The sequence below is a fragment of the Necator americanus genome, chromosome IV, assembly GCF_031761385.1.
Source record: "Necator americanus strain Aroian chromosome IV, whole genome shotgun sequence".
Lineage (NCBI taxonomy): Eukaryota > Metazoa > Nematoda > Chromadorea > Rhabditida > Ancylostomatidae > Necator > Necator americanus.
The window spans coordinates 1434304-1462163 of record NC_087374.1 but is presented as its reverse complement, the minus strand read 5'-3'; the positions used below and the strand labels follow the sequence as shown (position 1 = coordinate 1462163).

At 35.0% G+C, this 27860-nt stretch overlaps 1 protein-coding gene across 1 annotated transcript; it reads left to right on the top strand.

Moving 5' to 3' along the window:
- Positions 1-14970: 14970 nt before the first annotated feature.
- RB195_000127 (uncharacterized protein) lies at positions 14971-26547 on the top strand (the record flags this gene model as incomplete). The annotated part of the gene is made up of 8 exons (XM_064196294.1): positions 14971-15135; positions 17476-17538; positions 19149-19268; positions 19597-19657; positions 19723-19760; positions 19823-19877; positions 26283-26415; positions 26544-26547. 8 exons carry the CDS (start codon positions 14971-14973, stop codon positions 26545-26547), a joined length of 639 nt encoding a protein of 212 aa, XP_064052175.1.
- Between the last annotated feature and the right edge of the window lie 1313 nt (positions 26548-27860).

The window sequence follows — 27860 nt, the reverse complement described above, 5'->3', positions numbered from 1 at the left end:
TAAATAGGTGCTATAGCATAGCCTAGCAGAGAATTCAGGAATACATAAATAAAAGAAATGAAATTGTTCACTATAAAGTTACTTTAAATTAAATTAGATTTAAATTAAATTATTACGTATTCACTTAATTTTTGGATATTTGTAAAGCTGGTGAAGGTTATAAGGATTAGATCCATTACTAAAATGTTCTAGGGAAATAAATTACAACAAAAAAATTGCAGCAGACAAAAATTTTAGACGTTGGTGTTTTAATGAGTTTCTTATGGATCACTAAAAAATCGGAGAACATCAATAAACGCAGTGATCTTCTCTTTCCCGTAGCTACATTTGCTCGGGGAAAAAAATCCACGGAAAATTATGTGTTATTGATTCGGTGTTATTAACGTTTGAAGAGTTCGGCTTCGTTAGAGAGCACAGAATACTACGTAGGTTATTACAAATTTTTTGACTTTTCCAGAAAAAAGGAAAAAAAAGTAAGTCATTTGTTTTGAGATCTCCATTTTTTCGTAGTAAAGGATGAGTGGGCAACGACAATCCACTTCTCAAATATCTTCCAGGATCATAAGAAGCTTATTTTTTTCATTTTTCCATTCATTTTCCCTCCGTTTTTTTTTCTTTGTGGTCGAGAACAAAAGTTCGTTTTTTTAGAGCAGGCAAGCTCGTTGTTCTCGAACATCAATTGAAAAATTGATTTTTTTTTCAAATGGCAGTACATCAAGAAATTGACAGTGTTAGGATCTCTACACGAATAGATAGAAGTGTAATTCATAAGATATCGATGCTCAATTCTGCCTAGGAATACAGAGAAACACGTGAGAAACCGCGGCGGCAGCACCCATTTTTCCTACGATGCAACTAATTACGGTTCAAAACGTGGTTAATTCCGTTGACGTCCGACTTCAGTAATTCAGGGAATGTAACCTAAGAAAGCAGCTAAGGACGTCCTGTGTGAATAATCGCAGACGTGTTGCGGAAGGGAGTCATTCTACCGCCCGTAATAAGTTGCATCGTTGGAGGCACTGATGCAACTAGTTCAGCTTCGAGCGTCTCCACCTGAATTGCCAGGGAAAACTGGGCATAATCATGCCAATATTCATAAAATACGTGCTTAACCCTATCTACAATTTGTGCTGGGACCACGACATCGTCCATTTCGTGTCGTGATGCCTTCGAAGTTTAATGGAGGACCCGGAGAGTGTTTAGTCAGTGTAATCTGTAATAAGATCATTGAATAAATAATTAATATTTCTTCCGCATGAATACCAGATGTGAAAGTGACTCAAACAACTCGACAAAAAAAAATCCATATGCTAGATTAGTGCAAGGGAAATTTTCGTGAGTTTTGATAGCGGATGCTCAATTCTAGTGAGTCTAGTAGTCCCAACGGATCACCGTTCATCATATAAAAATAATTTAAAAAATAACACTAAAAATAAAAAATAGTAGTAAAAAAGTATTATTTTAGAGAGGTAGAAACGTTTGTGAACGGAAAAATCCTCTAATATAGAACATTAAATATGTGAATCCCGAGAAAATGTGGAAAACAGTGATCAATAGTTATTAGAAGTTCAAATTACTAGACAATAGTGCTCCTCAGGAAGAGATGTCTACATTACTTTTAAAAATAAATGAATAATAAATAATTAATAATGAATAATAATGAATTAATAATAAATAATTGTAAAAGAAAATTAGAAGCAATAAATATTGAAGTTTAAACCCACTAAGCCCGTCCAAGGATTACCATATGGTATTTTTAAAGGAGAGCAAGTTCCTGGCCACATATTTCAGATCCACAACCTTACGTGAGTCGACAGAGTCATCTACATACACCTCTACGTCTATAGATAGACTGGGGTCATGTGGATTTAAAATTAAACTAGGAATAGACGAATTAAACACAAATATAAATAATTTACTTATTTATTTATTTTTATTTAATTTATATCAAATATAAATCTTCCAAAGAAGCTAGTTATTGCTATAAATTATTCATAGATTCATATAGAAGCTTAATAAATTATGCATTCGCACATCGTTTGCTAATAATGGATTGTTTCGAAGTTAAGGATGCAGAATATGATTAAAAATAGTTTTGCCTGGCATCCGTAATCAAATAAACAGAAAAGTCTATTGCAAATTTGCATTAGCTGTTGCGTTAATACCTTAAATCTTTTACAATCAGTAAAGGATTCAATACCTTTCGGTAGGGTTTTTAATAGTTAAAGGCTATGAGAGCATTTCTTCGAAAAAAAAATCGTAATTTAAATAATAATAATAAATAATAACTCGTAAAAAACATGTATGTAAACAATAAAATGAATTTGTAATTGGAAGTGTGGGGAAAAATTCCTGAAGAATGTCCACGAATCTTCAGCAGTCCAGACTGATCGATCCGGTCAGCATGGATGCAGCAATTTGACACGAAGCCATTTGCAGGGATGAAAACAGGTGATCTCAGGAAAAATCCTTCCTATCCCACGAACGGATTTTTGTTTAGGTAAAAAACATTGTTTATTTAAATTTGAATCAAAGAACACCTGGACGGCAAAAGGAAATCATGTGACTCCACTGCATTGGGTGGTCACAGGGTGCGGCGTCATAACGGAGAAGATTTTGAAGTTAAGATCACGATTTTGGCGCGCGAACCTAGCATTGCGGCGCGCAAGGCTCTGGAGGCTTTTTGGATCCACTCCAAGGTCCCAAAGATGAATCGCAAGGAGGAGTGCCTCTGCATTATGTGGGAACTCGCGCCTTATTTAAGGCTGATATTTGATTGCGCTAGTCACCTCACATCAGGTATCTAGCAGTGGCAGGATAGTCAGCTGATCCTAAGGTACGATGTTTTCTTCCACTGGTAGCTATGAGGCCCAACGGTTAACGTAGGACTTTCTTTGTTGGGCGGATAAGGCGTTTGATCGGATTAGTCACGTTCGATTTCACCCCTTTCAGGCTCCGAAGAAGGCGATATTGCCGAAACGTTAACCACGAATAAAGGACTATAACAACCTCGTGTACGGCTCTACTAAAGAAAACAATTGTTAACAATTCAATAACAATTTAAAACGCAAAAAAAACAAATAAAATAATACTTTGAAATAAAATAAGATGAAAGAACTGTTCCAGAGTTTTGATAATTGATTCGGAGCTGACTATATCGATAGGATTATAGCAGACAGATCCTCCTACTTACTCCTACTTATATGTGAGAATGAGGATGAGGAAGATGATGAGAATGAGGGTCCCATAGTAAGCATAACCAATCGTCAATCTCTCAAATCGCACTCAAGTCACTAGGTTAAAAGAATTTTTCCGAATGTCAAGGCGAGGGAAACTTCGGCACGAACGAACGACGACGACGACGGGACGACGGGACGACACGCTCGCTGTGATCACGCACTGAATGGCGAACAGCAGGCAACTGTCAATTAGTGGAAAAACCCCCCGAAGGACACACATCGTTGCTGGCGAAGCAAAGGAGGCGAAAAAAACGGACGGACGGACAGAGGCTACGGACGACGACGGTGACGTGTCAACCATTTAGCACTCGTGTCGATCTCCGAAAAGAAAAAGAAGAAGGAAAAAGAAAAAAAAGGTTAGGAAAAGTCCCAATAAAGAATTTCAAGTGTCGAAATTCATGCATAAAGACATTCTTTGAGAAAGAACTGAAGAATTTCTACTATACAACTTTGAAAAGTAGTAGAAACAATAGAAATTTCTAGAAAGAATCGCACTCACAAAGTTCTCGATAGTTCGAAAACTACAGAAGAAAGAGGTGACGAAACGGCAAAACTGGTTTCTATGTATGTACGTTAAAAAAAAGAATCTGTCATGATGAAGAATGATTTGTTGATATTTTTTTCTCTTCTGAAAATTACCAAAGTTTTTCGCTCCTTGAAGAATCATGTTTTCGTTGTATTATCGGGGAAAATTTCTAACTTCTCATCGTTTTTTTTCCTCAAACTCCAGACAAGTTTCGAGAACATATTTCCCGTGAACAAACGTTCATGCTCGTAGAATCATGAGATGCGGAATAAATGAAAAAAGAGAAAGAAAAAGAAAATGAATGAAGCGCTTATGATCGTTCTTATTAAAGTATCATTAACACATCTTTCACCAGCGGTCGTGTCGAAAATTTAAGACATACGGTGTATTTGCACAAAAGTGCATACGTATACGGTAGCCAATGTTGGAATGTCTTTTTTATGCAATGAAAATGATCTAACCACAAGCGCTACTCAACCAGAAATGTCTGCTTTAAACACGGTTAATTAATTAATCAATTAATTAATTAATTATATTTATTGTTATTGTATTATTTATTCATTATTCATTCATTTAATTTAATTTTACTTTAATTAATCACTAAAAACTACTATAATATGTCGTACTAACGAATGTTTTTCAAGATAGATGCGCACACGCTTCGGAAAAACTGGTACGTGTACTCCCTTTTTTTTTGAAATTCCACTGAAAAACTCTAAAAAAAAGCTGATTAGAACTTTTTTTTTTCAAAGTTAGAATTTGTTCGAGACAAAGAGTGTGCAGTGAGACATGTAACGATGTAATAGTATTCCAATATCATTAGTTTAATTTTGTACAGTTCCAAAACAATTCCGGAAAAAAAAGATTCCAGTTCAACATAGTTCAGTACCTTCCACGGAAGGAAAGAGGATGAAATTATACTAAATTATACGTGGGGATGAACATCCAAAAGGATAAAAGGATAAAGTCACTGGCCTATCAATCCAGCTGGGAATGTGCGAAAGCGTTGTTACTGTAATTCGAAATCGTTGGGGTTTTGGAACGCTATGAGCATCTACAAATTAGAAATCCAAAGAAAATCAGCATTTTTCCTAAAACTAATGTCATTTTGCCGTAGAGAACTTCCAAGGGCGGTTACGAAAACCGCTTGAACTGCTTTTAGCCCTGCCCGGATCCTCAATTAGCCGACCGGAAATGCGATCACTTAGAGCACTTAGATTGTTGGTCCACGTGCTTTAAATAAAACTTGGTGGGGATGAAAATGAAGCTGATCACGAAGATATCAAATATCAATGAGTTTCACCACCGGCTAAATGGATTCCGTAGGAATCAGACATCAAAATCACTTACGTTTTCCAGACGACGACGACGACGATAGTGGATGCGGATGCGATGGGAGGTGCGAAAAATTATGCCGGCTACGAAACACCGCATGACGATCGTAAGCGGTTCTCATCGATGTACGGTGATTAGAGTTCGTGACAGCACGGTGGACAAGAAGTTGTGCTCAGGCGATAAGTGATCGCCAACTGACCCAGGTGCAGCAGATAAGCAGAATCAGTGGGTATTTGCCGAGAGAGAGATGAGTGAGTAGATGATGCTTACACTTTTGAGTGCTGGTGGTGCATAGACGCGACATTGTACCCGCAGGGTGTAACATCACCCTAAACCTTTGCATATCGCAACAATCATAGAAAGCATTGTCGCAGCAAGTGCTAGTGAGAATCAAAGCGACGATATGGACAAAGAATTGGTGGAAAAAAATTAATTAACGGTAATTACCCTTTGTACATATTAGAGAAAACTAATTTATTCAAGTTTTCTTGTTATGCCAACGAGGTTTTCGTTTAATTTTTTTATTATTTTATTAAATTTTATATTTAATAAATTATATGTACTCATTGTATTGTTTATATTTATTGTTTATAGAAACGTTATTTTGGCCTGACGTTTCGACAAAGTCGTCTTTATCGAAGGCCAGTCTCACCGATTAGCGGAGCCGGTGAACCACCACTTTATTATGGATTGTCACCAAGGCGAACATATTTAACTTAATAGTAGTAACTTAAGCTGATAAACTGACTTTAGTTTAAAAAAAAGCAAAATTAACTTACTTAAAACTTAGAAATATATCGGACCTATAAGATTTGAAATCGCGTTTCTTCCGCAGCAGGATATCGCCTTTTATTTTCTTATTTATTTATTTATTTCTAAAGGAAACCACCCCATATTAATCATATCATATTAATAAATTCTAAGATTTATTTTCTAGTGGAAACTCCTTGTTTTAAAAGTTCGACTACTTTACGAACTCGTAATGACCATGTTTGACCCGAATTTTTTCTGAATTAAATTAGATGTAGAGTCACTTTTTTTATTTAAAAAAATCGTAAGTTTGCGTTCTATCGGTTCATCTGCAGATCACCTTCACGTGTAATTCATCTAACATAAAAAAAATCCAAACTGGTGCGTGTAGTAGATTAGATAGAAGCAAAGTTTTGACGATGAAAAATTACTGATCTCGTTCGATAAAAGAGCTGAAATTCTTGTCCTCTTACTCTTTCAACGTATTTTTCACTAATTTTCGTTCGTATGAGAATAATAGAAAAATTTAAATCCTTATTTTCTTCTATTTATTTTATTTTATTTTATTTATTTTATTTTTTTCGTATAAAAATCATCACAAAATGTTTGAACATCTTCCAAAGGGATTTTATCACTACATAACAAATCTTCTCCTACCAGGAGTTTCAGAGAGGAATACGGCTACAATTAAATTGTTTATCTACAAGCGTTAGAATATAATTCAATTGGATAGAGAAGAAAATAAATACATTTAGCATTATTTTTGACTTCTATTAACGCTACCAGTTTTTTTATACGTTTACGTAGGGAAAACTCTTCTACTTCCTTGGGATCATGGAGAAATAAGCAATATGAAAGGAAGAAACAAGAAAAAAAAGAAGAAAGAAATAAGAAGAAGAAAAAGCAATATGAGTTACGATGAATACGTCTGTCTGTTGACGTTAATTTCTTTTATGTGAAAAGATTTGGGCTGACAAGTATTGGACTATTCGTCCAAAATCGCAGTTGGAAGCGATTTCCGGAAACGTTTGTCAATGAAATCCATAAACAACTTTGTGTAAACACCAACTAAAGTTTTGAACATTTTCGATAGCGATGTTACAACAAAACTTCTCTTAAAAATACAAAAAATTTCGGCAGCATTATGGCAAAAAGCAAAAATAGAATGAAGTTTATTGAATAAAAAGTGAAGAAAATGAAAACAATTTCCCATTAATTTTCAAGTTTTTTTAGCTTTAATTTTATTTTGGCTCAATTCATTTCCTTTTATTTTAGCTGTACAGATACTAGACATCTGACAAATTCAGTATAAGGTGCAACTACAGTATTACATTTTATTTTTTGTTACTAAAGTATTACATTTTATTATTTTTGTCATTTTATTATTTTATTTTATGAATTTTATTCATTAGATGAATGCAATGGCAAAATTTGACAAATTTCAATATAATGAGATCCCTAATAAGAAGAAAAAAGGGGAAATTAAGGTTTATATTCACTAAATATTTTTTCCACACATTTCTGATTTTCGGCCTTTCCAAACAATACAAGGATATCTCTATCAAATCCTTTTAACTTTCACTGTCACTTCCTAGCGCTGTTCCAGTGTCACTGTTGAACCTTACATCAATATACACTTCTAGATTTTTCTAGCATTTTTTTTCCTAGAAATCTGCATAACACAATTTTCAAAAGAAATATGTTTACTTTTCATTTTCTCATGGGGCTCCCCTGGTTTATTCACCAAATCCATTATTGCTTTCCTGTGCGAAAGAGTGTCGTTATTGCATTTGCCTCAAAAAAAAAAAGAGTTCCTGTTAAAACGACGTCCAATTCCTGCCAGTAGAGGAAGGCGGTAAGGGATGTAGCCTGCGACGAATAATTATTCCCTTATAGAATTCTAGATTTAGGTTTACAAATCAATCCATACTTTGCTCTCTACTCTCAATCGCACCGCCTTTTTTATTTTGAAAGAGTCATATATTTCGCACACAAGAATGCATATAATAAGTTGGACGTACATCTAAGAATACTGAGGTTTTTAGAGCTATTTTCCCGCAGAAAATTTTGATTTACATTGCAAGAGCGCCTACATCCAAAATACTCCGCGACTACCCGTAATTGTCTTGCCCAGAAAAACCAAAACTCGTAAAATTGAGTCTCATTGAACTCAAGAAATTATTATGGTAGCGTTTCTGGCCGGGAACAGGGCTCGAATTCGCCGCTAAGAATAGATAGCCAGAGAAGTTTTATGGCATTTTATGCTAACAATATGGATAGAAGAGAATAAAGAAAAGAAAAAAAAAATCGATCTTTTCGAAAACAACACACCAATTGTGTAAGGAAGAGGATAATAAAAGATTGAACAGATTATGAGTACATTCGAAGTACATACTAGAATAGAAGGAAGTTATTAGAGATAGAAAAGATCCCTTGCAGAAGAAAAATTTCACATTTCTGAGCTAGATCTGGTTAAATAATATAATAATATAATAATAAATAGAGCTGGTTGCACAAATTTACAGACAATAGCTTTATAAAAGAAGAAAACTACCTTGTTCCAACCTATCAACTAGAGATTTAAAAAATACTATTTTTTACTCTGTAAGCAGGGCTACATAAATAACAGAAATAAAATGTGTTAAGACTAAAAAAACAAGGAATTAGCTGTTCAAACATTATGTGTGCCGTATCGAATGATTTAAAGGAGTGGTTTTTAACTGAAGAAATAACAAAGTATGAGGAAGTAGAAAATAGGGATTTGAAAAAACATTAAAGTTATAATTTTGAGAAAAACAACTCAGTGATTGAAACAATATATAAAACGAATTATAATTAATTATTGTAATATAATTTAGGAATCTATAAGACTTCTGCTCTTTGCGAGCCACTCCTTTTCATGGTCATGCAACCACTTTTTCCACACCGTTTCATGAAAATTCGATTAGTATTATCCATTTAATCTGTTTTTATTGTTTTTCAATGCAAACAAACTTTTTAGGTAAACCAAAATGTGGAATGTTAGGCACAAATCCAAGTAGAAAGGCTTCGGGAACATCAAACTGATCAAAATTCCCCAATGAAACAAGTGTTTGCATCTGTGAGGTTGAAGAAATGAAGTCCTGTAAAGCGGATTTTGATCCGATTCATAACGTTGCTCAATTTTATCACTCAAACATTTTAACCGGTATCATTTCGTCAATTCTATGGGTGTTAAGAGTTACCACGTTGGGAATATTGGTCACTCTTGCATCATTCATCCGATTTGTTGATCCGTCTGTTTTTTTTTTTGCCTTGATGACGATGTTTCGTGCTTTTGCAACAATATTTGCAAGCCACACCCTTTTCCGAATTGAAAAAACCTCAAAACAGAGAATTTCCTCAGACGTCAATTTCAACTTTACCAGAAAATATTATTAATTATTTCAAAACTAAATATAAACTGACTGAAATCTGCTCATTGGTGATTCCAGATCATCTTCGAAAAGAAGAGAAGAGAAGACTTGGAAAATAATAATCCACACGATTTTTCTCTGTTCTTTCTCCGTTTTTTCCGCTTTTTTTTCAGTCCCAGAAAAAAACCAATAAGGAACTATTCTCGAAGAGTCAAAGTGGAAACGTGCAATAGAATCAAACTAATTTTTTTTTTTGCTGAAGAATTTCTCAACTGAGCAAACGTTTCTAGTCAATACTAATACCTAATAGAGCATTCCGGAATTTTTTTCTATTTTCATAGAAACATATTTCTGTATTTTGCGGATACTGTTCACATGTATCAAAAATCTCATTCACATATAATATTATTTTCAAGCGAAATGAAACATTAGCACCTGTCTTTGGAAAAAAAAGTGACTCGGGAAAAATCTTATTTGTTCCATTACGACTATCAACACTTTCAGTCAGTCAGTCTTGCAGAAAAAAATTGGAAAAACTCTGGAAGATATCAAATAAATACGTGCAGGAGAACATCCTACACGCATAATTGTTAGTTAATTTGAATAAGGGCGCTCGTTAAGAACAGATTTCACATCGAAAATGAATAGTTTTGAAAAAAAAAACCAAATTTTCTAAACAAAGGCACGTAAAGCAAGGAGCTGAACGAGAACGAAGTGAGGAGGGAGAGTGAGGAGAGTGAAAAGGTACTTGATTCTCTTTTGAAATTCATAGATATGTAGGAATGATTGATATGTGAACCCCGGACAAGAATGAAATGGACGTTAGGTCACATGATCAGGGACTCCGTCACCGTTTTCCAAGAGACCTCCGTCGTTCCGTTACAACCTTGGAAAACGCTAGAAAATTGTTGAACTAATAACGATAGAAAACGTCAATGAATCCGTGTACGAAGGAGGGGAAAAACGGAAGAAATGAGGTCGTCGAATGATTGCCACCTCAGACTCAAACGCAGCGCCGACGCCTCGGTTAACAATAAATCGTCGAATAAAAACACATGACTAATTACTTCGCATTAACATCGTTAAAAATAGTTAGTTATTTGGTTCGGAGAAATTTCCACTCCCGTTATAATGGTGAAATGAATTGTAGTCATTGAAGAAATTGTCTTTCTTAAAGCTTTTCTTGTTAAAATGCGCTAGTTTCCAATGTATCCGAGTTTCCAGAAACCTCTTCAATACCCACCGAGGCCCGGGAAACACTGATTTCACGACAATTCACATTTTTTTTTATCATTATTTGTTTATTTATTCATTTATTCATTTTATTTTATTTATTTTTTTTTTCTATTTTTTTATTTTTTCATTCATATTTTCATAAGCAAGTTTCATATTTTCTCGCAGTCTGGTATAAACGATTTAACAACGCTTTTGACGAGAAAAAGGAGTGGTTAAATCGTTCATATCAGAGTGCGAGCAAAAAAAATATAAATAGATAATAAAAATATTATAAATACAAAATAGACATCCAAGAAGTGTTGAAGCAAGCTCATCTAGGACGAAATGGAGGAAAAATTGAAAATATTCACAAATTCAATCTAAATGGGAGGCGAATTGATGCAACTTGGAAATTCTAAAGAAGTTTATCATCATTTGGTGGAAAAAAAAAACAAGAGAAAAAACACAAAAAACCGTTTTCGAGCTCTTACTGCTATTCGAGGAAATAAACAATCATGAAATTTCCATCCATCTAAACTAAAAAATTGTCTATAATCAAGGAAATAACGAAATATAAAGGGAATAGGAAATTGGCTTTCGAACTAATGTTAAGGTTATAATTATGAGAAAAAACGGAAATCAATCCGGAATCTTGAAATTGTAATTCTAAGAAAATCAAGAAATTTCCATCCATAAACTAAGAAATTGTTGAAGATTGAAAGGATATTTACGAAATTTATGAGAAAAACAGAACTCAATTCCAATATTAAAATTGTAATTCTAAAAAAAAGAATCCAAAGATTGAAAGGATATTTATAAAATTTTAAGACTTCTATGTAATGTTGGCGAGCCATTCTCCTTCAGGACCATGTAATCAATTTTTCCTCACGCCTTCATGGAAATTCAATTATCTTAGCTGTGCCCATTTATACACATTTCATTGTTTCTTAATGCAAATACACTATTTATATGAGGAATTGAACCGTCATCAAAGCCGGTGCCCTCCTCCTCGACCCCCTCCCTCGATCTACAATGTTTTTTCTCTGAACTTTTCTCGCACGTTGGAATCGCCTTGCTATTGTTTATTAGATTAATTACGGTAATTACGGAAAAAATAAAGGCACATCTTTCATTTCGTGGTAGTGAAACGTTCCTACCATACCTAATAGCTCATGAAATCAAGAAAACTTCCTGTCCTTCGAGTTGTGGTGGCTGGGAGGTGGAGTTCTACGATTTTCGAAATAACGGAGGTATCCGCTGCAGCGAAAACGATATTTTTAAATGGGATAATTGCAGCAATATATCATTTGCAAGGATTCTATTGCACTCTGCGGATGCACATACACACAACAGTGGATGCCAGCTTGCTCGAAAAGTTTCTTTATGACATCTTTTTTTGTGCAAGAATCTCCTTCTAAAATTAAATGATTAAAATTTAAAAAAAATAGAGAAATCTGCTTTTTACTTTCTTCAAAGTCTTTTGTCCTTGCTCTACTTTAGCATTATATAATGGGAATAAGGTCCAGAAGTTTGCCTTTTTCCTCAGTTAGTTCCGGCTGATTACTGAGCGCTTAGATGAAAGGGTCAAAATTAGTGCATGAACACAAAAGTCTGGATAAATGTTACAGTTGACCAGGAAGGAATATGTAGGGCCTTCCCTGAGTCTCAGGAACGCATAAAAGTGAGCTGAACTGATCGATCCAATATCGATCAGCTATGAGAAGATTAGAAGAACGTAAACAACCCTAAACTCTTAGATAAAATACCAAGACCTATACTGGCCCCATCAAACGTCTCCGGCCAAAGAAGAGAGGTGCTAATTGATTGAGGGCAGAGAGAGAATGTGAAGCAAAGTTGAGGTAGATGCGTCACGTCCACAAAGGTGAATATATTCGGAGCTGACCGCATATCAACTTTTCTCTTCCCATTAAAAAAAACGGAAAATCGCTTAATTCAAAAAACTGCATCTAGAAAAATTCAAGAAAGAAAAGTCAGAAGAGAAACCCGCTTTCCAAAATCATGAACATTTCAATTCCACAAAGTGGATTTCCTTTTATTGTTGCTAATAATGTAATAAATAATCCTATTTTTGAATCAAAATATTTCACTAAAAAATAAAGAAAGAGGTGTACAATGCCTCACAAAAGTCAAAGAAATTCTCTAGTGACGGAAAAAATTGCTAAAATGAGAAATAAAAAACAGCACTCATACATATGTGTAAGATTCTAAGCAAGGGAAATAAAAATTCAACTAATAAAAACGTCTAAAATTTTAACTAATTAAAATGTGGGAAACTTTTTTCGATTTTAATTTAAATATAGGTTACAAAGAGAGCGTGACAGCACTCCTGAATGACGTAAATGACGGGAATGTGAATTTAAATAGCGCCTGTAATTTCAATCTGAAAAATGTTTACATGTATTTTAAATGAGCAGAAATTCGTGAAAAGAGTGCATTGTTTGACGTAATCATCGCATTTTTCAATACAACGTTTCAAAGAACGGAAAAAAGTAAATGTTAGACGGGCGAAATTGAAAGATAGGAGAGAGTGCTTTGAAGAGTGCGACAAAAGAGCGCTTCAGCTCGAAAGACAGGAAAATCCAAACAAAATTTTCCTTTAATTGCACCTTTTTATTGTTATATTATTCGTTATTTTATTATTATCATTTATTATTATTATTATTTTATTATTACTATCAATTATTTTACTTTATTTATATTACTCAATATTTTATTATTATTTATTATTGTATGATTTTTATTATTTTATATTATAGTATTATTCACTGCTTTATTATTATATTATTCATTATTTTATTGTTATTATTATTTGTCTTTATTTTATTTATATTATTCAACGTTTTATTATTACTCATTATTATATTATTTTTATTATTTTATATTACTATATTATTCATTCCTTTATTATTATTATTTTATTCATTATTATATTATTATTTCCTATTTTAGTATTTTGTTACTATTTACTACTATCAATTATTTTATTTTATTTATATTAATCAATATTTAATTATTATTCATTAGGTCATCTTAAACAATAAAAACACATTTTTCATTTTTTGGAATTGAAATATTCCTGCAAAGGAAGAATTGCGATCGTTCTCAAGTTATTATAATCATTCCGGAAGGAGAGGATAAGTAATCTGAATGCTTGGATCAGGTCATTACGTTGAAATGGCTCGGCTTTCACGACTGTGAGAATCAGAAACAGTTTTGCTATTTCAGAAACCAGAGAAGTCCCATAAGTTATGCGAAGTTAATGAGGGAACTGAGGTTTAAGGCTTCTATGCCTCAATGAAACTTGCAGGGCGAAGCTCAGCAGGGAGGAAGGGCTCTCGAAAAGAAAAAGAAACACGAGGAATTTCCGCAACAGTGCAGATAATATTAATTTTTCCTCTAAGTTTCTCTCCACTCTTTCAGCATTTTAAAAATCAATTTTTTCGAAGAATTCAACGAGAACATAAATCAATAAACAGCTAAATATTCAATGCTCCACGCATCGACCAAGTGGACAGATGATTCCGTTAGTCTATAACTCCTCAAGCGGCTGTAAATTTAAACAGTTTTTTTTAGTTTTAAAAAGCTGAAGATCCTAAAGGGATGGTTTCTCATATCATCAGAATTCTCCTTTGAAAAAAAATTCAAAAAATGTTCTAGAGCCTTGAATCACAGAACATTCTGATAGTCGGAAAGGAAAAATGTCAGGCTTAGACATAGGTTGAATCCAGTAAAATATCCTAGTAAAGTCTTCTAGCAAGTTTTGCTGAGCGCCTGAAAACACATGCAAAAGTGCATTGTCATGGAAATTATGCCTCATTTCAGTTTTTTTGCAAATTTTCCATTACTACTTTTGAAAGAATATTCATGTTAGGAGGTATAGGGGCTGCTGGCGCGAGCCATAACGTTATGTTGTGAACACAGCTCTGAAAATTATACTGTTTCGAAGAAAATAAAAAGAATCCTGAGAAACCCGTTATGGAGAGGGGATGATTAAAACTGTTATAATTTCAGGAAAGTTGTACGAAAAGTGTGAAAAGTTAAAATACCCCTTAGAATCATTTCTCTGAATTTGCACCCAATAAACAGTTGGACTTTAAATTTAACTAATTAGACGCTCGTTCAGATTGAAGAAATTTCTTTCAGAATTCTTTTCTTTTTTTTCAAAACATTTCGAAAAACACGGAAAAAATTCTCGAAGAGAAAAGGAAAAGACAAAGAGGTTGTAGAGCAAAACAAACAAAAACAAAACCAAATCCAAACCAATAGTAAATTTTCTAGAAAAAAAAACTGGATTTTTTGGATTCAGTTTTTGGATTTTTTTTGGATTTCGACGATGCTTATTTTTTTTCTTTTTGTACCTGAATATAAACATCCTAATTTCTCACCAAACAAACAATTTACCTACGGCCTAGAATAGACAAAGCTAATTAAAGAAAAGCTGGAAAGGCAGCTGTTTTCATCCGACGCTCAGCTCCGAAGAGTGTCTGGAATGACTCCCAAATGGGCGGCGAAAGCGAGTGTGTTTGGAAGAGATTCGTTGGAAGAAAAGGTGTTTGGTGGTTTAGTGAGAAATGACGTTGGTCAGCCGATGCTGACTGAAATTCCCATGAGTACGGATTTTGTTTTCGCACTCACTGTTTCCCCACTGAGTGAGGTAATAGGCGTCAACTGTGGTGTCGTATTACACGGATCAAATTACTTCTTTTTTTCTCGAAATTAGTGTCTCAGGGAACAATTAACCAGGATTGACTGGAGAAATGCATTTTTTTTCTCGCTAAATTAATAGGATCATTAATGGGATAAATAATCAATTTAATAATAATAATATATAATAATTTTCGCTAAATTAATAGAATCATTAATCATTAATATCATTAATTAATCGTCATTAATATTTGGAAGAAAATCCCGAATAATACTAAAAAAAAACTAGTTTCTAGAAATAAGGTAAAAATAATGATCGTATCTAATGTTTCTTAGGATCCAGAAGAAGAGATTCTAGGTAAGATTGAAGGAAAAAAAAACTGAATTTTTCTTTGAATTACCGTTCTAATTTTTCAAATAGAGGATTATATCAATGATTTTAATTTTAATAGAAAAAAATAAGAAAATAAAATGATAAAATAATAGCAAATAAAAATAAATTAATTAGAATAATAAAGTGAAATTCAATTTAAAAAAATAATAAATTAATTATTAAATATTATTATTATTATTAATTGTTAATTTTTAAAATAATAAATTAAATCAAAATAAAATAATTTTTAGAACGTAAATGTTCACCATTTCCAGCCAAGAGTGAACTGAACAAAATTTGACCACATTGAAAAAAGTTGTTTCTCACTTTTCTCGAAAATATCACACCATATGTCATGAAGGCGAAGCAACACACGCATAATTTGCTCTCACAACGACGTTTTCAACACACAGATATCCAGAGCTCATAAACCGAGAACGAGAGGGCAGAACCGAACAGAAAACATGCTATACATAAATATAATGTTTACTGCTTTGAATCCATGAATTACGAAAGGGTCTCGTGCCGCTCGGATGAGCTGCAAAGTCCTGACGCTATGACAAAGTGCTTGAGTTATAGTCACGAACGATTGCACGATCGTGAGAAGATCTTAGAGTTGAGTCATCCAGAGCTCACCAAAATGATAATCTCATGAATAATGCTAACTGGGAAACGATAAATATGTATATATTTGTGACTTTTCCTACGATTTTTTAAATGTTTTTCCTAGAAGGACGAAATCAGAGTCGTGTAGAACACATATCATTCACCGCATAGTTACGTGCAGTGTATTATGAAATTGACGTAGTGTGGAAACCAAACGAGATCCGAGAAGCAGAATCCGAGATGCACATTACAAATGTGGGAGCGGCTCAGTGCCCCCTAATAGTCCTCAAAAAAACGGCGTGAGAAACGGTGCTCGTTTCGCCGAACGAGATACGTTAGAACGCGCCACCTTTGTGCACGCGCCGCATCCACGTGCGAGCGGTCCTGAACCAATGAAGTCTGTTCAGCCATTAAAGGCAGCATAAGACATGAATCTTACGTGGTTAGGGAACCCGCGCGAAAAGTTAGAGATGGGGTTCTAAATTGATCCGGGGTGGTTCCGCTCATATTTCCCTAATCGTCGTTAAGAAGAGCGTGAAAGAGAGCGTTCTTTCCTACGAAATCCATTTCAACGCGGCACCCTCGTGCACGTGCAGCGTCCACGAGCCAGCGGTCGAAGAATGAAGAATTCTTGACACCAGCCTATTCAATTAAAACCAAAAGATAGACTGCTGAGGGTACCAGAACGTGTACATAGAGGAGCGTTCGAATGTATCTCGTAGGAACTAAAAAGAGTTCCCACGCCGTTTTGTACTACGATTAGGGAGAGCTGAACGGATCCACCTAGGATCCCACAATCTACAATCTCATCTCTAGCTTTTTCCGCGGCGGACTCCCTCACTATGTGGAATTTGTAGAACGCAGCCTTTACAGAAAATGTGAAATGAAAAATTGATGAGATTTGGCTGTTTTCAGGGCTACAACGATACAGAAAACTGATTCACTGACTCACTTGATTCCTTCTGGGAGACTATACTAAGAAATAGAGAAAATTGGTATAATCGAGACTTAGGATCCCAATGAGGGAGCGGGTGTGGCTGGGAAATATGAGCATCTACAGCTTGATTTTGTTTTGAGAATTTGCACCGCTCTCAAGCACCTGACGCTCCTTCACGGATCTAACTGAACCGAGAATGACAAGTTACACAAAGCGGAATTGTACACTGAACGATCCCTGGTCCTCCTCTTCATCTGCCTTCTGCCTTCTTTGTTGTTTATTGTTTGTTTGTTTTAAACTAAGTACATTTGTTTATTCCCGTTCTCAATATATTTCCGCCTTCTTATTAGGTTACCGCTACTCTTTTTAGCACGTCATCGAACGAAACAAGTGATCAGGGGACGGTGTAGCGTAGGCGCTAAGAGGTTTCGCAGTGCTTGGCCGATCTCTCTAGGGTTCGAAATCGCTCTGATGCCAATCAAGCCTTTCATCAATCCGTGGGTTCATAAATCGGTACCAGAGTTGTTTGGGAGTCTGAAACCTTTTAAACGCAGTCCCTAAACCTCGAAAGATTCTTATAACTAAACTTGAACAATGGATCCCGACATTAGGTGGATCCTCGTCGGGAATGATCGACCTGCTGCACTTTACTTTATCCTTTAAGTGAACAAACAAATATGTAATTGTGCGAAATGAGTCACTCGAGCCTTATAGGATATGGCTAACGTGAAAAATGTATTATAAATCAAATTATTTAATTTTTTTTCCTCAATATTTAGAACAAATTACCGATTAAAGTCGCTTTTAATCAATTATATCTGCAGTAGTTCTACAAAAAAAAACCGGCCAAATTAAAATGAATGCACGGATCGCGAACTAATAACTAATATTTCGTGTGCTACTGCCTTCGAAGAACCATTATGCAAGGATTTTCTGAAATATGTGAGCCAAAAATTCGAAGTTACTAACCGGTAGGCGGAATTGTCACAGAACTTTCACTAATAACTTCAATCGTCAAAATTCAAAATCGATTTTTGAGCAATCTCAAAACAGCACAGTGGGATGAATCCTAAAATCCTCATTTCCCTTTGTATGCTGTCTCTAAAGATATGATCTTATGTGAGGAGAATTGTCCCAGGTCCCTTGAAAGCTTCCAAGAGCATAATCCCGCTGCCTAGGAGAAATTTCGGGGAACCGCATCGCCGCTCGCTTTGTCGATCTGCAAATTCTCGCATTTTTCTTCCTTCATTCTTTTAATAAAATAAAGGCCGCTCGCATGCGATTTGCACGGTGGGCTAAGAAACATAATAAACGGCTGCACTTTGCCGTTGTTCTTGTCTGGAAATGGCGGAAAAATTGCTTCACGATAAATGCTGCATCTTTTTACATAAAGAGAAAAGGATATTGGTAGCGCGGCGGCCGAAGTGATATACGGATTTCTGAGATTTTTCAGAAGAGAAACGCAACTAATTTGGTATTAGAAGGATTTCGGGGAAAAGTATACAAAATACTCTTCAAAACTAACTAAAATCACTGACAGAAACGAATGCTTATACAGCACTGAAAATATATCCAACGCCGACAGCCTATGTTTGCGTTAAATTAATTTTTAGAAAAAAAATTTTTTGATGAATATGAGCTACTTGGATGAAATAGTGGACAATTCTTTTCCTTTTCAATAAACTAGAAAAAAAAGCTGAATAAACGCTGCTTTCCACGGCCAAATACACTTAATTCTAACAATTTTAAATAAGACAAAAAATAAAAATATTTTCAGGATAAAATAATTTAAATTTTCAATAACTATCTGTGAGATAGGAGGAACATTTTTTGTTTCCAATTGGCTTTTTCAATTAGTAAAAATGCAAAAAGCATTAGTAAAAATACAAAAAATAAAAATACAAAAAGTTCGATTAGTAAGGTACAAAAAACCGAATGAGAGGAGAATTTTCAAGTATTCTCTATAGTATTTAGTATGAATAAAAGTGTATAGTTAGTGCAGTTATATATATATATATATATATATATATATGTATATATATAGCTTTATTTTTATTTATCATTATTATTATATCTTCTAGTACTTGAGCAGCTCCAGAAGTTTCAGAAGAAGAAGAAAGAACCAATACACGAATTATTAGACGAGTGGGCGGCAGAGATCAACAGACTGGAGATGTTTGCTGTGGAAGAGCTGAGAACTATGTATGCTCGAGGGAACCACTACACGGTTAATTTTTGTTTCTCAGCCCAATAAATACGGTAAATCTCCTTTTACATGTTATCTCACTTGAAAAACGCCATATTTACTGGATCCCTCATTGGTTCATACGAACTAAAATTTGCACTATTTTTTCCCACTCTCCATGCACTAGATCACGTTTCTTGTCAGTGGTTATTTCGTTTTGTGATGATGGTTCGAAAACGTCTCCCCCCGAACGAATGGTGACTAATTTGGACAAATCGCAAAACAACATACACTGCAAGACAGAATCGAGTTAGACATAGAAAACAAGTGATCGACTTGGCACAAATATGGAAAATCTCCCTTGGATTAGGATGGAAGGAAAAATATTAACGAATATAGCCTCGAATTCAACGATGAAACTAATGTTGAAGGTGAGCAGAGAAGAAAAATTCATTAAAAAATTCCCTTCAAATAATGGACCTCTAACACCTTTCAGGAACAGCTTTGATCCCGGAGATGATGATGATGTTGGAGGTGAGTAGGGAGGAAAAATCCAGGAAATTCCCTTCAGATAATGGACCTTTAGGGCCATTTAGGACAAAAATATTAGCGAGAACAGCTTTGAGTTCGGCGATGAAACTGATGTTGGAGGTGAGTAGGCAGGAGAAATCCGGAAAATTCCCTTCAGATAATTGACCTCAACAACCTTTAAGAACGGCTTCGATTTCAGCTACGAAAGTGATGTTGGAGGTGAGTAGGCAAGATAAATCTATCCAGAAAATTTCCTTCAAATAATGGACCTTTAGGACCATTTAGGGCAAAAATAATACCGAGAACAGCTTCGATTTCAGCGATGAAACTCATCTTCAAAGAGAGTAGACAGAAGAAATCCAGAAAATTTTAGGCGAAATGATCTTCCAGAACTTAAGAACTAGAACATGAGAACTCTTAAGAAAAAATTTTCACATACAAAATATCGGTGCCAAACGGTTCAGTTTTTTGTGCATTATCCAACAAGCTAAGGTTATGGAAATGAAAAAAAATATGGAAAAAATTAAATTTTTCCACATGGAAGGTTGTTTTTTATCACTACGAATGGGGACCCATTTGAGGAGTTAACAGACATTCATTGGCATCGTCAGATTATCTTCAGCTTATCCAAGAAACCATAAACTTTTTTTTTCGATGGAAGAGAAAGGACAATGTTATTTTTTTACTGTCCGTAATCCTAAGTACACTTTAAGTAATATTTGCTAAGAGATCACATTCAGAATGTTATTATCTTGCAATTTCCTCTCACAAGAAAGGTCAGAACACTTTGGTGTTTTTTTTTTCGAGAAGAGAACTCTCGTATTCCCATGAACAACGACAATGGATCAGTTTGCAATTGAACCAGAAATTTTACGAGGTAAAATATCTCTGTCAACAAAAAAAAATTGTCGGCGTATCTTTGAGATAACAAGTGATTGAGTGACGGAAATGTTTTCCTCGATTTTTTTTTCAAGCAAGTAATGATGATTCTCGCTTTGATTCACTAGCATTCCTTTATCTCGGAAGAGGAAAAATCATGCGATTCCTTTCTACCTTTTTGCAAAGCTGTTCGGAAAGAATTGTTTCTCGTTGACATTATTATTGTAATTTTTATTATTTTTATCACTATTATTAATTCTTATTAATATTATTAAAAATACGACGTTTGCATGCATTTTGGATTTCATAAGATTTAGCAAAAATGGTGGTAAGAAAAGCAGAGAAACCAGAGGCGCTAAGAAATTTGTTCCAGAAATTTCTGAGATATATGTACATATAGCGGGTTTAATTATGTTATAAACATTCTAGATTGTTAAAAACATCCACATCCGCTTAAATGTACCTGTAAATAAATAAATAAATCTATATAATACATCTATTCTATATCAATTCTATATTATTCTATATTAAATTCTATTCTATAATAAATTAGGGTTTTAATTATGTTAAAAATATTCTAGATTGTTAAAAACATCCACATCCGCTTAAATATATCTGTAAATAAATAAATAAAAGACTTTAATTATGTTATAAATATTTTAGATTGTTAAAAACATCTGCATCCGCTTAAATATATCTGTAAATAAATAAATAAATAAATAAATAAATAAATCCATATAATATATCTATTCTATATTAATTCTATATTATTCTATATTAAATTCTATTCTATATTAAATGAGGAAATAGCCAAATGAGCGCTGGGAAACATCTTCAGAATAAAATAAACAACGTCGAAAAAAGAGTAGGGCCCCATTTTTCGAGCCGGACTGAACTGGTAGCGGACGTGTTCAGTCGATATGAGCACCCCCACCCACCCCACTGAACTCCAGCCGAGCTGCTCAGCTCGGGAATGTGGCTGGGTGTGGCCTCATCTATGTGAGTGACAAAACGACACGCATACATACATAGCGTTGTAAAAATGACAAAATAGCTTTATTAAAGGCTATAAGGGCGTATTTAACTAGCAATGATAAGCGGCGAGTTCTTGCAGCCGTCAGGGGCCCGAGACCGTCGCTATAGTTCGCACGTAGAACATTCCAGAACCGTCAACGGTGTAGTTTTTGACACTTATCACTCAAAATAAAAGCGACGGCTCATACATCCCATGGAATTTCTAATTTCTTAATCGTAAATCATAAATTCCGTTAAATGATGGACCACATTTCAACAAAAATAAGCTCCTCATAATTGTTGAAGTGGTTTGATCGTCTGAGTACATACAATATCAAAATATGAATAATAAAATAAAACAATAATAATAAAACAATAATAAAATATTAATGAGACAAATTCCTCCCATCCTCTTCTTTTTTAATTCAAAAATTTTCTCGAACATTAACAATGCCTTGCCGCTAGGAATGTCTCTGCCTTCGGAAAAAAACCTTTTTTTTTCGAAAAAGAAACTTATATTAAAAATGCTCCAAATAATAAACAGAAATAAAACAAATAAGAATTCAAATTCAACTGATTTGTGCAGCAGATAATAATGCTATCGGATAAATTCAAAATGTACACAGAGTAATGAAAGAATTCCACTGAATTTATGTTCGAGGAAAGGTAGGAGAAAATCGAAAATAAACATCGCTGCTCGGCAGCTACGTAATAAATTGGTTTTTCCCCGATATGGCTGCCCCATTTTTATACCAGTTTTGCGAGCGATACCCGAATTCGAGCAAATACGTATGCCGTAATATAAAAAGACGTAAAGGCAGCGTCGATGTTGGGGTCATTCAGGGAAAATGTGGAGTTTGGGGTGTGAATGATGGGTATAATCGTGGTCTCGCTCAATTCCCTCTAATCATCCTGAAAAATATCGTGGGAAACAGAATTAGTTCCTACGAGGTACGTCAGAACGCGCAATCTATGTAAACGCGCCGCATCAACGAGCGAGTGGTCGAAAATCAATGAGGTCCCTCCAACAGTCTATTCAAGGAAACCAGTGAATAGGCTGCTGAGGGGACCGGAACCTCTACAAGGTTGGCGCGTTCTAACGTACCTCGTAGGACCTAAAGAGGTTCCCACGCTCCGTTTTGTGGACGATCAGGGGAAATTGAGTTGGACCATTCGTAAACTCGCAATGTACACCCGAACCCGACACTTGCCCACGGAAATCCTGACAGTTCCATGATATGCTGTCTCTAAACCCTTGACACTCCTTCACGAATCTAACTGAATCATGTTACACAAAAAAGTTACGCGGGACGGAATCGTACGCGGAAATCAAATCTCGTCTTTCTCTTTCTCTGTAATCTGTCCTCTTATTGTTTTGTTTGTTTTCTTTTTGAAAAAAGTATATTTGTTTATGTTTATGGAGACCACAAGATCGTCAGTTTTTTGATACGCTGCTTTTAAAACGGAATATTCTAAATAGCAATCTCTTAATAAAGAAAAAGTGTCCGTTGCTTCTATTAGTTACTTATTTACAGAACCAACTGAGCACTTCTTGTGAAAATGCGTAAAGATTCAGTGTGATAATACTTTACGTCTGGGAAATCGTAAACGATTAAGGAAATATCCAGAAAATAAGTTTCTTTGACACAATCTGCTAAGACTACTTATTAGAACCGGAGTCTAATCCTACTCAAAGCATAAAAGAACGCTGATTAGCGCTTTAGTGCCACTAAAAACCAATACGCTTCCAATTTAGTGTCAATCTCATCCACCTTTCACATTCCTCTTCAAAATTATCCCAAAATGTTGAATATCTCTCCCGGAGGTATGTCATTAATCCCTTTAAAGAAAATTTTTTGCCAGTAAACGAAGGATTTTAGGCGTAAATTTGTGGAAACAGAACTGAAGTCTTGAAAATGAATGCAAACGAAGAGATAGGACGAGGGAAAAGGGAGTGTGGAGGGCCGCCCTCAAAAAGCGCTCTAATCGCTACCTAAACGCGTTTCTTAAGGTTTAAGCCATTAAACAAGATTGATTGATTCAGTTGTTACGTTAATTAGCATTTAATTAGCATAATTACCCTACGGTGGTGGTGTTTACAGTATTCGAACTTTCGTAACGCGTGTCTTCACTGTTTTTCACCGTCTATTTCGTGGTTCTGCAGGGGATTTCCATGTTGGGACCTACCCTCCTTCCAGAAGAGTCCACGATCAGGAAGCGTTCGCACAAATTCTTCCCCGAAAATCGATTCACAAGCCTCGTGCACATAGTGATCAGAATGAAATCACGAAGAGTCAGCACGTTAGCAGCAGCCATTTTCGTCGATACGCAAATGAATGACGGATTTCCGTTGACTTCGGCTCATATACAGTAATTTCCGAAAATATTTCGCAATCGTCTTCCAACCAATAAGAAACCACGACGAACTTTCATTGACTTTTTTTGCGTGTTAAGCTTTGAAGACAGAAGCTTAGGAAGCCTTTGCGACAAAATTCGGTTTTGAAAAAAAATGTTAATTGGTCAATTAAGGTAATTATTTCAATTAGAGTAATTGTTTAGTAGCCCAGATCCGAACGAAACTGCTTAGATGGCGATAAGAGCACTTTTTGGAGAGTCCTTCCCACCCCCCACGCCCTCTCCCATTCCATCCGAACTTCCTTGCGCCGACAGAATATCAATAGTTCTGAGGTAAGATAAGACACAAAATGTCCATTGTCATAGAAATATCTTCGGATGAAGCTGACAGAGTTGAATTTTTCCCGAAACCTAAGGAATTCGGTGGAATACGGTTGTATTATTAACGTAAAGTTAAATTCTCAAATTCTGCATTCATTTTTCAACGAGATCAACTTAAGAACTTAAGAAAAAAAAACTTCAACTTATGAAAAAGCTAACGAAAAGCACTAAATTTTATTTTCCTAGTTTTTTTTTCTGGAAAACGAGGACGCCTTTCCACATTGATCTGCTTTGGATATGAGACGAGCAACAAAAAGAAACGAAAGCGATTCGGATCAGTGTCTTACGAAAATAAACTATAAATTAAGTGTAATAATAACTAATATATAATTAAGTATAAACTATATCTATTACAACGTCTTCCTTATGAAATATACAAAAAAAGCTCCGCATAAGTGTGGGCGTAGAATTTTTTATTGAAGCACAGGAGGACGAAAAAAGTAAAATCTTGACATTATAGTGCTACAGTGCTTGATGAATTGCGTAAGCTAAAGTCAGATGTCATCATATAAAAGCAATCCGAGCGAATCTCCGAAAAACTCCGAACGAAACAGCAATGTAAACAGATATTTGTTTGGATTTTGACGTATTCCCGGTGCCGCGATCAGATGAGCGATGTAATCTGGTACAGAACATCAGCGCGATAGAAGTTGAAGCAATGGAAAGATGAGTGAGTAGGGCGAAATGTCCAGAAAGAATCGGATTTTACTCCGAAGCAGAAATGAGGTGAAAAACAAAATAAAAATGTAAAGTAAGCATAGAATTTGTAACAGAGGTGAATGCTCGAAGAATTAGGAGATCAAAAATTAAAGGAAAATTGAAAATTGAAAACTGTGATCCCAGAATGACCCATGGAACAGGTATCATTCAAAGTGAATCGATAAGCTGAAACTAGGTCAGCAGCACACACCCGTCCCTATTCGATTCTAGGGGGCAGTAGATCACTGAAAAATCCGAGATCAAAGTATATCCAGCAAAAAAAAATTCCATAAATATTTCCTTTGAAAGTGGTCGAAGTTTCACACATCCGAAAATTTCGCGTTCGTCTCCATAGAAGCAACTTTTGAAGGTAACACCATCGGGAAAACCATAAGGTAAACATCGATTTAAATCAAGAGCAGAGGGTATTGCGTTCCAGAAAATTAAGGAAAACTAACGAAAATAGAACCTCTAAAAGGTCAATAACTAACAATTGTGCTATGATTTGGAACGTACTTGTTCCGCCAATACCATTTTTGATCACTGAAGTGATGGAGCGAGATTATTGACAGAATTGCTATCGACTGTCAAGCGAAGTGCGTGATCGAATCTTTTATTTCCTGCTCGTATTTTTTCTTTTATGACTTGATCAATTTTTCCATCATTTGCTGATTCCAAAAATTCCAGGCACAATGGAAGGAGTTGAAACAAGAATTCTGTTAGTAAAAAAAAATTCAGAATCTCCTTTGTAATTCTATAAAGACGTTTTGGAGGCGCATAATGCAACGGGACCCACAGATCTGTTGTTCTCAAACGTAAACATTCTATATTTGATCTTAATATAATATGTGTTATAGGTTATTGAGTAGGTTTTAAGTTAATTTGTTAAGTTTGTTTCCTCCAGTCAGCCCTTTTGTTTCGAGATTTTCTCTTGGCCTTAAAGGTTTCTAGGTTTTTTCTTCTTTTTTCTTCCCCATCTGGGATTTGAACCTCCGAATGACTTATTTCTTTTGGCCAACGTGCCATTCTTAATCTAGAATCGCTAAGAATAATTTTTGAAATGAAACGGGTGCAAATTAGATCCAAATCCACTGTTCTGTTTCCAGATTTGCAGTTGCATTCGATCCGGGCTTCGGATAATAATACAAAAATCTGGAGTTCATTGAAAATCGATAAATCCTAGTTCCGATTGTTCAGATACTTGGATTTCTAGTGACTACCCAGGATTCTTCTATTTCCTTCTCGCTCTGATCTTAGCCTCCTTGTCCACGTACGACTTAACCATGACCTACAATCTTTCGATGCGTTGCGTTCGTTTTCGCTCCTTAAGGTATCCGTTATTTTTTCTGTAGTAATGGCAGATTGCTGTGGTTTTTTAAATTTTTATTTTCACTTAAAAATCTTTTTGGGAACCTCTGCACTTGTTTTTCGGATTATTATATAAGCTGAAGATCTTAGGTAACCGGAAATTCAACGGCTGCTCACGTACATCTGCTCGGTGCGTATCAAAAAGAAACTCAAAGTTGTCTTTTTTCTTACTTTGTTTGTTCTGGCGGGAAAGACGAGCTTTCAAATTGTTTAGATAACGAACTTAGACAAGTTTTCCTTTCTTGTTAATATTTCATTAAAATTTGCTATCGTTTTGATTGCTATCACTGTATCGTGACACTCCACTATACCTTATCGTTTGTTCTAATTCGATGTAAGTTTTTAATTTTTTTAAATTAATTTTTTCAATAATTTTTTTGTCATATGTTTTTCGCGAAAAATGGAACAAAATTCCTTTCTTCAGATTGGTGATTTGAGCGTTTTAGTTACTCAGAGACTTTTCGTTTCTTCATAATTGAAAAACAGTAAATGTCTATCCGATTCTATGCTCCTAACGAGTTCTGCTTCCATTCAAAATCGTTAATGAATGGGGCATGTGAGGCCTACGCAAAGAATTACGTAGGTCACCCGATCCATTAATCCATTATCAATATTGGAGCCGTTTACAGAAAGATAACCATAGGTTCATGTATTTCAAATAGAATAGAAAAAACAGCCAGAAAGATAGAGAAATGCTATTACAGCAATTGTATCATATTATTTTATTGTTATTGCGGAAGAAACTTCCAAAAAGAAATCTCCCGTAATTGCAGTTGAGGTTTTTTCAGTATATAGATAGAGAAATAGTGGATTTTTTCCCGAATTAGACAAGAGAACGAGTGTAAATAAATGATAATGGCCCAGCAGAATTTTTCGATATGTAAGATTTAGTTAATGGGTTACCCTTAGAGGAAAGACACAATAAATCTTCCAGAAATTTTAATGCATGTGGGATGAACAAATTCGGACAATTGAAACTATAATTTACTGTTAGAGACGAGCAAAGGTAACAAAACAGCAACTTTTTTTTGCCTCACTTCTTCACGGAGGCTCCATAAATGTTCTTCAGAATCAGAAAACACTTACTCATCCTCAAAAACATCCATTTCGAATTGCTCAGGTTTCTTTTTCTGTTTCTCCGATCTACAATAGAATTATATTTCGATTTTGCTTCATGAATCAGTTTTCTTATCCGGCTATAGTGACTTGGTTCGCCTTTGTTGGTGCACATAGAAGAAATCGTTATCGATTGCTATGTTTCTGGATACACAAAGTTCAAAAAAACGTAGCTGAGCCCGAAGTAAAAATTTCAATCAGAATCGAAGCTTTGATCGAGCCGGGATATCATTGTCAGACAATGGACACAGTAATCTCTACACCATAAACAACGAGAATAGGCCTTCTAAT